Below are 12132 nucleotides of genomic sequence, written 5' to 3' on the forward strand. Positions count from 1 at the left end.
TTTGAACATCTATTGTCAGATTTTCAGTACTTTGGAATAGAAGGCATTTTTGTTGTCAGGCCACTTAGTAAAATAAAATAAAAAAAAAAGGCCACGAATGTCCTCTTGGTTAGGACATTTTTTTTGTAAGAAAAGCTCCTTTTATGCACATCTCCTCATAGGTCATCCATATTATACATTACCACATATCTTTCAAACACTGACTGAAGCGTTTTCTTCCACTGCTAGACAAATTTTAAACTTTCAAAAGATCTGGTTCAAACCAACTCCAATTCACTCTTCTTGATATGAGTCACACAAGGTCAATCTTTAAAAAAAATATTTCTTGACCGCGCAGTACAAGCTCAAGTCCAAATAAATTACATTTCTACCATAGTTAACTTCTTGACATCTCTCTTTTCAGAACTGAGAGCTTAAACAGTCAGTGATTACCTTTAGGTCATGCCAGTATAATGCAGAGCACAATAGAAAGTAGAGTGACCAGATTACCGGATAAATGATACACGTCTGAAGATTAGCCGCCCTCGTTAGGCCAATTCACTTGTATGGCAGTAGATCAAAGGCACCACTTCTAATTCCTAAAACTTTTGTGAGTTACCTGCGCCAAGAGAGTTTAATATACCATATGCAGAGAACAAGCAGCACTGGGACACACACGCGCGCACACACACACACACACACATCTGAGCATGGATATAACATTAACCTGCTGCCCCGGATCACATTGCTCCCTAATTCTTCATTGATGGATGTCATAGCAGGTGATGCTCAAATGACTCTTTCTGAAAAATGATGTGTACAATTTTAACAAAATTTGTATTCGTCTGGTTTGTTTTTGCTGTCTGACGACTATGATGAAGGTTCGGATTATATGTGAATGATGTTTGTCCGTAATCAAGAAGCTGCTCTCAAAAGGCAAATGGCATTTAGACAAGTTTTAGCGAGTCAGCACAACCCAGAAGACAACTCGCAACGTTAAAGGGTATTGGTAAATGAATATGTTGGTTAATATTAATATGTATTTTTTGGTTATATTTTGGGATTAAGAGTGATGGCTATCAGTAACAAGATCTCCAGCTCTGTTATGTTCATACATGTTATTTTCCAGGTGAAGTTAAATAACAATACAGCAAAGTAATTTTATGGTTCAATTAAAGTTCCTAACATGAGATGTTGGCTCCCTGAACGCTACATTAAGTAAAAGACAATGTGATTAAGGACCACACAGTAGCAAAGTTGGATGAATTTGAATCAAAATGTGGTATGTAAATAATTCAAGTAATAGATGTATCAAAACATGAATAGACCCCTATATTGCACTGAGTGGATTCTGCTGTTACTCAGTGGGTTTGTGAAATGTAACAAAACCCAGAGAAAATGTAACTGCACATACCAAGGTTAATTACAGATTGACCCACCCAAAGGTGATGACATAGTCATTTTAAGTGAAGTTTTTGGTGGAACCAAAACCTGCATAGTTTAAAAAGTGAACACTGTCATAATAAGTGATATTTAATAAGTAAAATTTTAGTGCTAAAAATGTCATTTTAAGTTTTGTAAAATTACCAAAGATATGGACTAGTCAAGATGGACTAAAAGTTTTTAGCTTGCTTAAGTATGAAAGTACAACAGGTGGTTTATGATACAGTAAAAGCGCTGTACTTTGGTAGAACAAATGGAATAAAATTGTAATTTTCTGACACTTAAAGACTCATTTTGGTACGTACAGATGCCCTGATGTGTCTTTGGCTTATTTGTGTTCAGTCAAAAAGGCTTCGCGGGCCGGGTCAAAATTCGGTTTCTCTGACAGGGGATGTCCAGCATCCAGGTCTATTGCAGGAGTCGTAGCCATTTTCAGTCTCTGAGAAAGAGAGAAGGCAAGGTTTTCGAAATGAGCCTTTTAGAAAATGACAGTATTTTCAAATACTGATAGACAGAGCTAAAGGCGCAATGAGTAAAACAAACTTATGTCAACCATGAACAGGTGCAGCCTGCTACGATAACAGTAAGACATTTTAAAATTTGTTCAACACTGGAACCATTATTGGATGGATTCTTATGAAACTTTCATTTTCCCCTGAGGATGAAGGAAACTGATGTTGATCCCCTGATATATCCTCTAATGGGATCATGAGGTTCCTGGACAACTGTCCAAGGAATTTCCATGAATGACCTAACAATAATTTGACGGATGATAAATTGTGGACATCCCGCTCAGGATGAACCACCAGCAAACCAGATTACAGATTTGTTGCACTGAGGTTGTCTAGCAAATATTAGCATATGAGCACTCACACAATACTCAACACTCACCTGCACAAGTGAGCCTTTGTGACAGCAGATCTCTTGAATAGCACCGAGGGGGATCCACACTATCGAGAGTAGCGAAACTCCCCAGCCCACCCACTCAGCCCACACTGGATAATGGTACTTCCCATACTGAACAGGAGTGTACTGGATAATGCTGGAGATCAGTATGCACTATTAAAAAAAAAATATTAGTTAAATTATTAATACGATTACTGAGAAGTCATGGTCAACAATTAAGAACCTGTTGATCACTTTTTTCAGACATTTAAAACCTCACCAGCACCAACAGTGGGCAGAGGAGCAGCCAACAGACACGGAAGTAGATGTTTGGAGTTCGTCCCAGCATCCTTTTGACCATTACGGACAGACGTGGGACACCTGATACAAAGAGACAAGCGACAAATAAACAGAATAACTATGAGCCCCTAATACCAATTCACTTACATTCTCTTTACTTAGTTTAATAATTAATCAACCACGACTCTTGGGGGTTGAAAAGTCTACAAAGAGTTTTCAATGTCAACAGACATTTTATTTTGAACTTATACGGATCTTACCAAAAATCCAGCAGACAGCTACAATTTCAAAAAAAGCCAAGAACACAAGGGAAACCACAGCAGTGTAGTGGTCCATCAGCTGAAACACATAAATACCTCCCTGTGCAGAATGGGGAAGAAACACAAAGAGGAAAAAAAAAAAAAAAGCTGATACCAGTGATGTAACTGATGTTGTGTGTGATGGTTGTTTAGCTCTTTCTAATTGTACCTTTGTAATGTGAGGAAACCCCAAGACAAAACAGGTGACACACACAGTCAGTGCCAGCAGCTCTTCTCTTCTTAGGAAATGCAGAACTTTAGGACCAAACTCATCTTTTATGAAAGTCACGGCCACCTCAACTGTAGCAAACTAAAGAAAAAACAAAATAGAGCATATAACAGTGATCTCATTTTCAGTTCATTCTTCTTACATCTTTGTCTGGGATGAAATCAGGAGCTTATGCAAAAGCAAGCTATAACAGATATTGGTTGTTTGCAGTAAACAGCCATAAAGCAATGTGAATCCATAGTGTTATCACAACAGCGAGTTCCTGAGTTTCAAATATGAATGTTTAGTGCTGTTTTCTTTCACAAATATTTGTGGTGAGCTAAACATTTGCATCATTAAATTGTCTAATCTTCCATCGACGTTATGGAAGTTAGTGCCTGACAGTTCACTGCCATATTGGCTTGGTAAACATTTATCTTCTACCGCTTATCTGTTTCTGGGTCAAGGGGGTTCGCTGGAGCCAATCCGTGGTCACAGTGGGCGAGGGTGGCTGCCAGTCTGTCACAGGTCCAACACGCAGAGACAGAGACATACAACCACTCACACCTACAGACAATTTAGAGTCACCGATTAACCCAAACATGCATGTCTTTGGCCGGTGAGAGGAAATCCTCTGTAACTGCCTTGCCTGCTCGTTGAGTAATCACCCTTTTGCACCATTTCCCATGTGTGTACATTACTTTTGACAAAATGAGAGAAACTGTGAGAATAAACATTCAAATGTGCAGAGCTCCAGTGTCCTCGATCTTCCTCACACAGTTATGTTAGCGATATCAGTGGAGTGTTTCTTAATATTGACCTGGCTGTCGAGGCCCAGACACAGCAGCATAAGGAAGAACAGGGGGGCCCACAGCTGAAAGACAGGCATGGTGGAGAGGACCTCAGGGTACACAACAAACACCAAACCAGGACCTGATGACAAATCACCAGAAACAGAGATGGCCCCAAACACATCAGTGTTAGTTTAAATTAGGTTAACATTGCACTGGAAATGACTGACTGGAAATGGGCTCTGTTCAAAAGTAATACGATCTTCCTACCAACACCTCTAAAGTTTTTTTATACTCTCATTAAAAAAGGTACAAGGTGCAGTATAGCGGCGGAAAATTAAGTGCGTTGGCTGGTTAACCATCTACGTCCATATCCAGGCGTCAAAGATTACTGATGAAGAAAATTTTAAACCAATAATAAAGTAATGGAGGATTAGATCAGAGCATGACAGTCTGATCAAAGCTGCATCCAGGTGCTCTTTTTAATGTTGCATCACTGAAGGGAATCTGTCTCTTTCAGATGCCATTTAAACACTGGGTACTTTGATTTCGAGTTGGTGCTCCTTGTGATGACTAAACCTGGGTAAAATCAGGGGAGCAATTTCTTGAAGAAATTGTATATTTCCACTATTGTGTCTTCATGTTATCCAGTGCAGACACACATATGTCAAATTTGTGCTTTGCTTCACTTTAATTATTTAAATTCGAAATTATACCAATCTTATATTACACCAATACGTCAATATATATTAGACATCAACTCCATGGATTTCCCTTGCTTTTTTAAAACTTACAAACAAAGTTACATTACATAGTTTTGGCAAAAGGCCCTTTCCTGGCTGGATGCTTACCATCTGTGGCTATGTTGTTCACAGGGAGATTGTGAATATGAGCCATATAGCCAATAGCTGAGAAGATCACAAAGCCAGCCAGGATACTAGTGAAGGAGTTGGCTAATGACACAATCAAAGCATCTCTGTGAAAGATGACAAAAAAAGACTCTTTTAATCCAATCCAGTTACCTCTGAAACCTCAAAATAAATGTTAAATCAAGAAACAGCCATTGCTTCATCAGGGCAGTTGTGCTGTCTTTTAATTGTAAAAACCAGAAATGAAATTAAAAACATCTAGCAGGTTTATAATTTAGAGCGGTTTTTGTGGTTCTGGTTTGATTTTTTATATCCACCCCTTTTTAGGTTCATCCTTTATAATATGAATAAGCATCTCCCATTTCCTCTTGTTCTAAATAACATTTGTAATTCTATCAAGCCTGCTCTCCTTCTCTTTCCAATTTGGGTCCTCGTATGAAGCAACTGAGAGGTCTGTACTCTACAGTGGCTACAGTGAAACATTTTTTATATTATTTATTACTTGATATATTTGTAATAGAACCATCTGCATGTCAGAGAACCGTAAATGAATGTAGCGATGTGCTATAATGTACTGTTAACGCATTTGGGCCTTTAAATTTCAATAATATCCTTTTTTTTTTTTTTGGTTGGTAAATATGTAAGAATACAGTGTTCTCCAAACAGAACAATATGTATTTACCTGAGAATGTTGTTGTGGAACTTGTTGTAACTCGCCATCGAAATCATGGAGCCAAATGCTATGCCAAGGGAGTTAAACACCTGAGCAGCTGCGTTCACCCAAACCTGTAATGGAAATAAAACAATGGCATCAAAATCACTTTTACCTTGATTAATATGAAGAGGTTTGAAAGGTCCTGTGCACTGATCTCTCACCTTCACTTCAAACAGTTTGCTCCAGACAGGTGTCACAAAGAAGAGGATCCCATCTTTGGCTCCGGGAAGTTGCACATTATTGATGAGCAGGGCAAACAGAATGAAGTATGGAAACACAGCAGTGAAATACACAACCTGTGGGACACAAACAGCTGAAATTGATCAGTGTGTGGGTTTGTGTAAATGAGGCTGTCACAGTTAAGTCATGGTGGACCTGTTTTCAATAACTCCACTGAAAATGAAGGTGACATTTTCCAAATTATGAACTTCAATGTGTCACATGAAACTGAATGAGGAAACAACAACTGAAGGCTAAATAATCTCATCCCAACAACATTCAGTAGAATATAGAGCATAAAGATTAGATCTTATTGTGAGTAAACAACGTCCCAGCAGATGATGGACCAGGCACATATTCCTGGGAACCCAAAATCCCAGACACATTAGCAGAGGGTATAGTCACCACTATCTTGCAAAAAAGAAACACTATTCTGACCTTGCCAGAAGACTTGACACCTTTAAATATGCATAAGTACACGATGACCCAGGCAATAAGGAGATAGCACAAGAGTTCCCAGCGAAGGCCGCCAGCGTCATCAATGCCATTGGTTTTCTCCAGAAGCCTGAAGCTGGAAGAGGGGAAAAAGAATGCAAATACAATATACAGTCATTCCCATTACAGTATGTGCATAAAACCATTTAAAACATGTGATTAACATCTTGCTAAACCCTGATTTATACACAAATAATAGGTGACATCACATTTTTCCATCTTATCCTGAAAAAGAGAAAAAGAAATCCAGAAATCTCTCTTTAAATCTGATAATATGTGGCCCAATATGACCTACAGCCTATGTTAACGAGCTGATAAATCGGCAGTATGTGTTGCATAGAAAGAAAACAAACAGTAATGTGTATTATATTTCTGCAGGTTTCTCACTCGAAGAACTGTTGACTGGCCGACTGTAAATTGGTGGAATTGCCAGGAAAACCACTGGAGCAGTTTTTGATGACGTTCCAAGTGTTGTTGCAGGATATCCAGGGAAGCGTTGCTCCGAATGAGTTGATGAAATAGAATAGCGCCCAGCTCATGAGCACATTGTAGTACGTGGAGAAGACAAAGGAGATTACTACTATAGCCAGACCAACACCTGCAGAGTGACATGCAAAAAGATGCAATTGAGAGACAACTCTGGAGAAGTCATGCCATTTGTAGGGGGAGAAATTGTACATTCCATTCTATTGTTATGAAACTACTCTTATACGTTGTCCTTTAAAAAATAATAATAATAAATAAATGTTTCACAAATGTTAATTAATTCACTTCAGTTTTTATAATTGTGGATATAGTCTAGGCTAGAAGACAGAGAAGAGCCAGTGTAATGGGAAAATCTCTTGTGGGCTAGTTGTCTAGTTGTGGCCATGACGGTGTCCAGCAAATTCAGCCACAGATAAAAGAAATTATTTGAGCCTGGGATTAAAAATTCCTCTATGTCATTCTGATGTTGAATGTAAGTGACTCCTGAACAAAGTGAGTAAAGTGAGATCAAAGTCCTACAATGGATGTAAATTATTCAATCCTTTAACACCTGTGGTTCTTAGCTGCGTGTCAGGTTTCAGATTGGTATGTATAGGTCTTTGTGTACCAATAGTGTGTTTCTGTTATCTGTTTTATATTTCACCTTTCTCCCCTTCAGACCACTGAAAGAGACTCAGCTAAAAAGCCTCGCCTTAGGATTAGAAGGATTTAATTATTTTGCTTCAGTAGAATGGAGAGTTCTTTTTGGCACAACAAAAGAACGGAAAGTTTTTATGTTTTGAGATCAGTAGTGCAGCATTTTGGGAAATAAGTTTGCTTGCTTGATTTGCAGGAAGTTTGATGAGAAAATTCCTACCCTCCCATACAAATGGTAAATATTTAGCTGGAGGCAGCAACCTTAGCAAATCCTAGAATGGGATATAGTTAGTCTGTCTCTTTCAACAAGTAGCTATATCATGTGCTAGTACCTTTATTGGTCACTGATGAACATTTAATATCTTGTTTATTTAATATGTATGTATGAAAGAGTCAAAACATTTTAAACAGTGCGCTGCGTGTTTTTCTAATTTATTGTGTGGAGTACTGCCAACAATTCCCTCCTATTTCCAGTCTTTGTGCTAAACTACAAAAAAAAATATGAATAAAACAGCTGTTGGCTCAAGCTTCATATTTATTGTACATGTAATACTTACAGAGTGCAATTAAACATCAGCACTAAAGCTAGTGCGTGTATCGCCTAAATTTTTGTTCCTGTTGCTGTTCCTGATCTTGTTTTCTTTTATGTCTGAGAAAGAATGAGATGGTCAATGTAATTTGACAGAGCCCATATAAAAAATATGCCTTGTAAAAATATTTTTTCTGCTTATTATGGACAGGCTGGAATGTCATGGTCCACAGGATCTAATCTCACTATCTGATAAAATGGAGGGAGAGGTGACTTAAAAACAACAGTTTGAACATAAATATGGGGCTGAGAGAAGCCCCCTCTGAGCTGTAGGATCAGCTAGAACCATTGAGTATAGTCCACGTTGAGCACTCCTTCCTTTGTTATTGCCTCTTTCAGTCTACACATCTGACATCTATGTGATTGAGTGACTCACTAGCTCGAAACACTCCTTGTGGTACAGTGATGACTCACTTTCAACAACCAAATCAAGACAGTTTTGGTTGACTCAATGAGTTGGAACACATTCTGTCCTCTCCTGTCTCTTGACTGGCATTATAATCTAACCAATTTAGGTTTACACTTTCATGTGCCGTGATCAAGATTAAAATAGAAAAAGGTACAATTAAGCATATATGTTGATTTGCGATCAATATTTGCGGTCATTAATCACAAAGACATCACAGTAAACTGCACTTGATTTGCAAAGGGAAATCATTCAAAAAGAACATACAGAAAAACTACCTGCTTTATGCATTAACCAGGAACAAATGAGCGATAAATCAAGTGAAGGACCCATACGTTTTGACCGGGTAGATAATCTCTGTCTTTAAGGAGATAAGAAAACTATGGAGAGAAATTAAATTAGAACAAGATAGACAGCAGCAGTTTCAAGTCACACCCAGAAGTACTGATTGTTGATGGCTGAGATCTTGTTCAATGATCTTCTTTTGCGTGCTCTCTGAGTCCAAACGTCATTCATTTACATATTTCATTTGCAAATTTGCAAATACTTCTATGAGATTTCCAGCAGTATGTGTTTGCTGTTGTTTTGTTTTTTCTCGCTGATATGGGCCAGCTCTCATCGAGATATTTCTGAATCCTAGCCTGTTTCTCCTAATCCTCCAATACTGTAGGATGACAAAGAAAAATTTATCAAGATCTAACAAATCAGTCCTGTCTTGTTAGAGGACAGCAGGAGAAGCCAGTTTAATTCAATAAAGCTTAAATCAGTGAGAAAAGGAAGTAACAAATTTAGAGCATTTAACTTAAACTTATATTGGACTTGGACTTAGACACAAGGAAGGCTATTTCTTGCATTCGATTTCTGAGTTAAAGTGAGGAAATACAAAAAAAAAAAAAAAAAAGTAAAACTGTTGGTATTGATCTAGGGTTCTTTTAAAGTTAGGAGAAAGAGGCTAGATATTGAAAACTTAATTTGAGTTTTCTTTTGCTATGTTTATTTTCATGTACCCTTTGCAATGAGCCACAACTGGTCTGATGTTTACAGTTAGCTTGAATAACCAATATAGACTGTGAGAGCACATCCTCAAACATTTGTGTTTGGTTTGAATAACATTTTAAATACTAAATTTAAGGTTCACATTAGAATTATTTAATAATGCCTTTCTTGTGAATTGAAAAAAGGAATTAGATCCTAGAGAACATAATTAAAGAAAGCATATGAACAACATACAGGTTTAGAAGAACTAACAAGTTGCCATCCATCAACATTAGGAAATTCATTCAATTCATTTATCAAAATGGAAATCAAGCAGATTTTATTAAAAATTGAGAGGCACTTTCACCTGGTTTAATATTGATCAGTTTAAAATATTCATTCGGATTTGGAGGCATCAAACACGTAATGACAGATGGTCATGTGAGAAATGTGTTTAATTTTTTTTTTTGTTGTTGTTTGTTTGTTTTTAAATTGAAGTAGCACATCCAGAGAAAATTGTAGAAACTGAAAAAGAAAAATTAATCCCACACAACAAACAAAAAAACCATTCAAAATATTTCTGACAAACTTAGAAGCTTAGTTTGTTCTTTGTGTCAGGGCCTCACCTCCTGCCAGGTCTTACCATAGTTGTAATAATTTGGAATAACTGAATGAAGAATCCCCTTGAGAAATATTAAAAACACAATAGCCTATCATATGGGGCGCATTTTGATGGCCTGTATGAATTTAAATTCGTATTTCATGAATTACACAGCTCTTAAAAACCACCTTATTGTAACTGTGTTTGTAATTGTGTGATACAATTTATGGATCTATGAAGATTTTTATCTTTAGGCAAGAGCAGACATGTAAATTCAGACAAACATTCATGCAGAGTTTTCTGTTAAACAACTGGGCCAGTTAGATTAGTTATTCTGAGTTGAGTTATTAGGTCTTTCTAGCTGGTTTTCTCTCAGACTTTCAATCCTGGTATCAATCTACATAGACATCACTTTTTAATAGTTTATTTTCTTTATGAACCAGAAAGACATCCTACATGTAAGGTTCTCTGATTACCACATATAGCATATCTTGGAAGTGCAAATGTAAACTGACTGACTGACAGCAAGCAAGTTTTATCTTTCACACCATGTTTATTGAATAATTCATCCCATAAAGTATGCATGACGTCTCATTAAATATAGTTATTTCACAACATATAATTTTACTTTATTGATTTTATATTATGTATTGTTCTATTCCATTTTGAGCCTTTAGCCCTTTCAGAAATGATTTACCCCCAAAATGTGGAGCTGTTTACTGTGTGAGTAAACTTTTGAGTTCAACAGCGGATTGCAAAATTTTTTGGATCGCAAATACACAATGTAACCATTATTGAATGATTTCCAATTCTACCCGATTTCAAATGTGGATTCAATGTGATAACCGATATATCCTCATTCATGAACACATTCCCCACATGATCTGTCATTGGCCTGAATAAGCCTTCTTTAGCATTGGCACAAATCTTTGGTTTCACCGGTGGACAGAGTTTCACTTTGCTATCTTGGCACAGTTTTGTTTGATGAGAAACAGTCTGCCTTGTGTTTTACAGCAATTATGTTTTCTAAAGGTAAGAGATGATGCAGCTGTTAGTTTTGGTGAAGTATTGAAATACTAACTTTATCCACATATTTTTTTTAAGGATTAACAACTAATTTAGAGTATTTAGAGGAACACAGAAAAAAAAAAATATATATACAAATTCTGTACTATATGCATGCTCCAATAGCAGCAATCAATCAGTCTATAAAAAAAAATAAAAAAAAATCATAGTGGGTTAGTGAAGGAAAATCCATTGGATGTTTATCTCCTTCACCTGAGAGGAGCCTTTAGTCTGGAGGGTCACTCACCTTTTAACAGAGGACAAATTTTGGCGAGAGCATGCACTGGCCCTAAGCAAGTGTACTGGCCGATGGCAAACTCCATGAAGAGCAGAGGAATGCCACACAGAAACACCATGACGAGATAAGGGATCATGAAGGCACCTGAATCAAACGGACAAAAGAAAACAGATATCAGGTAATGCTTTCAGTTGTTTGTTAATATGTGCTTAACACATTTTGATGATGCTATAGTTTGAGCCCACATAGGTAAAAGAACTTTGGCTATTTAATCCCATAATGATCAATGATCACTTATGGATTTATGGATAACTCAGGACTTGATTGCTTATTAGTGCACAGCCCTACCTAACTGTAAAATAAACCTAAAAAATAAACTGACAGTTGAATGTGTGCTGAAGCTGAATAGATGCTGAGTCACTGTGACATCTGGTTCCTGGAAATATAAGTCTTTGAGTCAAACCCTTGTCGACGAATTTACTGTGTGAGAAGATAACGGCATCAACAACAAAAGACAAGCTTCTCCGCCTCTCCTTTAAAGAGATCTCATCTCTCATCTTCTGTATGGGCTTCGCTTTGCAGAAGCGGTGCAGAATAATGACATGTGTGCCACCTGCCCGGTCTCACCTCCCCCGCTGCTGTAGCACAGGTAGGGAAACCTCCAGACGTTGCCCAGTCCCACGGCGTACCCGACCGACGCCAGGATGAACTCCAGCCGGCCGCTCCATGTGGGTCTCTGCAACCCGGCATCCGCCCGGCTGTCGGCCGGCCCTCTGAGATCCGGCGGCTGCAGAGCACAGTCCGCCTCCCCGCACCGCAGCTTCGGAAGGTCGGCATCGTCATCCATGTCCACTCGGTCGTGGTGAGAGTCAAATGAAGGCGTTTGTGTCGGGCTTTTAGTGAGCCAGCACTTAAGACAGGACACAGCTGGAT

The 12132-nt window shown here is 37.9% G+C and overlaps 1 protein-coding gene across 1 annotated transcript; it reads right to left on the reverse strand.

The window, feature by feature from the left end:
- Positions 1-1557: 1557 nt before the first annotated feature.
- Positions 1558-12079, reverse strand: LOC115048720 (sodium- and chloride-dependent GABA transporter 1). Its single transcript, XM_029510429.1, has 13 exons — positions 11827-12079; positions 11209-11343; positions 6591-6801; positions 6147-6279; positions 5651-5785; positions 5457-5560; positions 4757-4881; positions 3935-4047; positions 3076-3216; positions 2868-2967; positions 2588-2688; positions 2314-2481; positions 1558-1861 (listed from the first exon to the last, which is right to left on the reverse strand). Exons 1-13 carry the CDS (start codon positions 12044-12046, stop codon positions 1751-1753), a joined length of 1797 nt encoding a protein of 598 aa, XP_029366289.1. The 5' UTR covers positions 12047-12079; the 3' UTR covers positions 1558-1750.
- Positions 12080-12132: the final 53 nt, after the last annotated feature.

Source organism: Echeneis naucrates, chromosome 9, assembly GCF_900963305.1.
Source record: "Echeneis naucrates chromosome 9, fEcheNa1.1, whole genome shotgun sequence".
NCBI lineage: Eukaryota > Metazoa > Chordata > Actinopteri > Carangiformes > Echeneidae > Echeneis > Echeneis naucrates.

Coding starts and splice junctions, on each gene's coding strand:
- LOC115048720 (XM_029510429.1), bottom strand. CDS start 12,046: ATGGATGACGATGCCGACCTTCCGAAGCTGCGGTGCGGGGAGGCGGAC. Junction 5,561..5,650: donor GCAAACTGTTTGAAGTGAAG/GTGAGAGATCAG, acceptor TTTCCATTACAG/GTTTGGGTGAACGCAGCTGC. Junction 4,882..5,456: donor TTCCACAACAACATTCTCAG/GTAAATACATAT, acceptor CATCTTTCACAG/AGATGCTTTGATTGTGTCAT.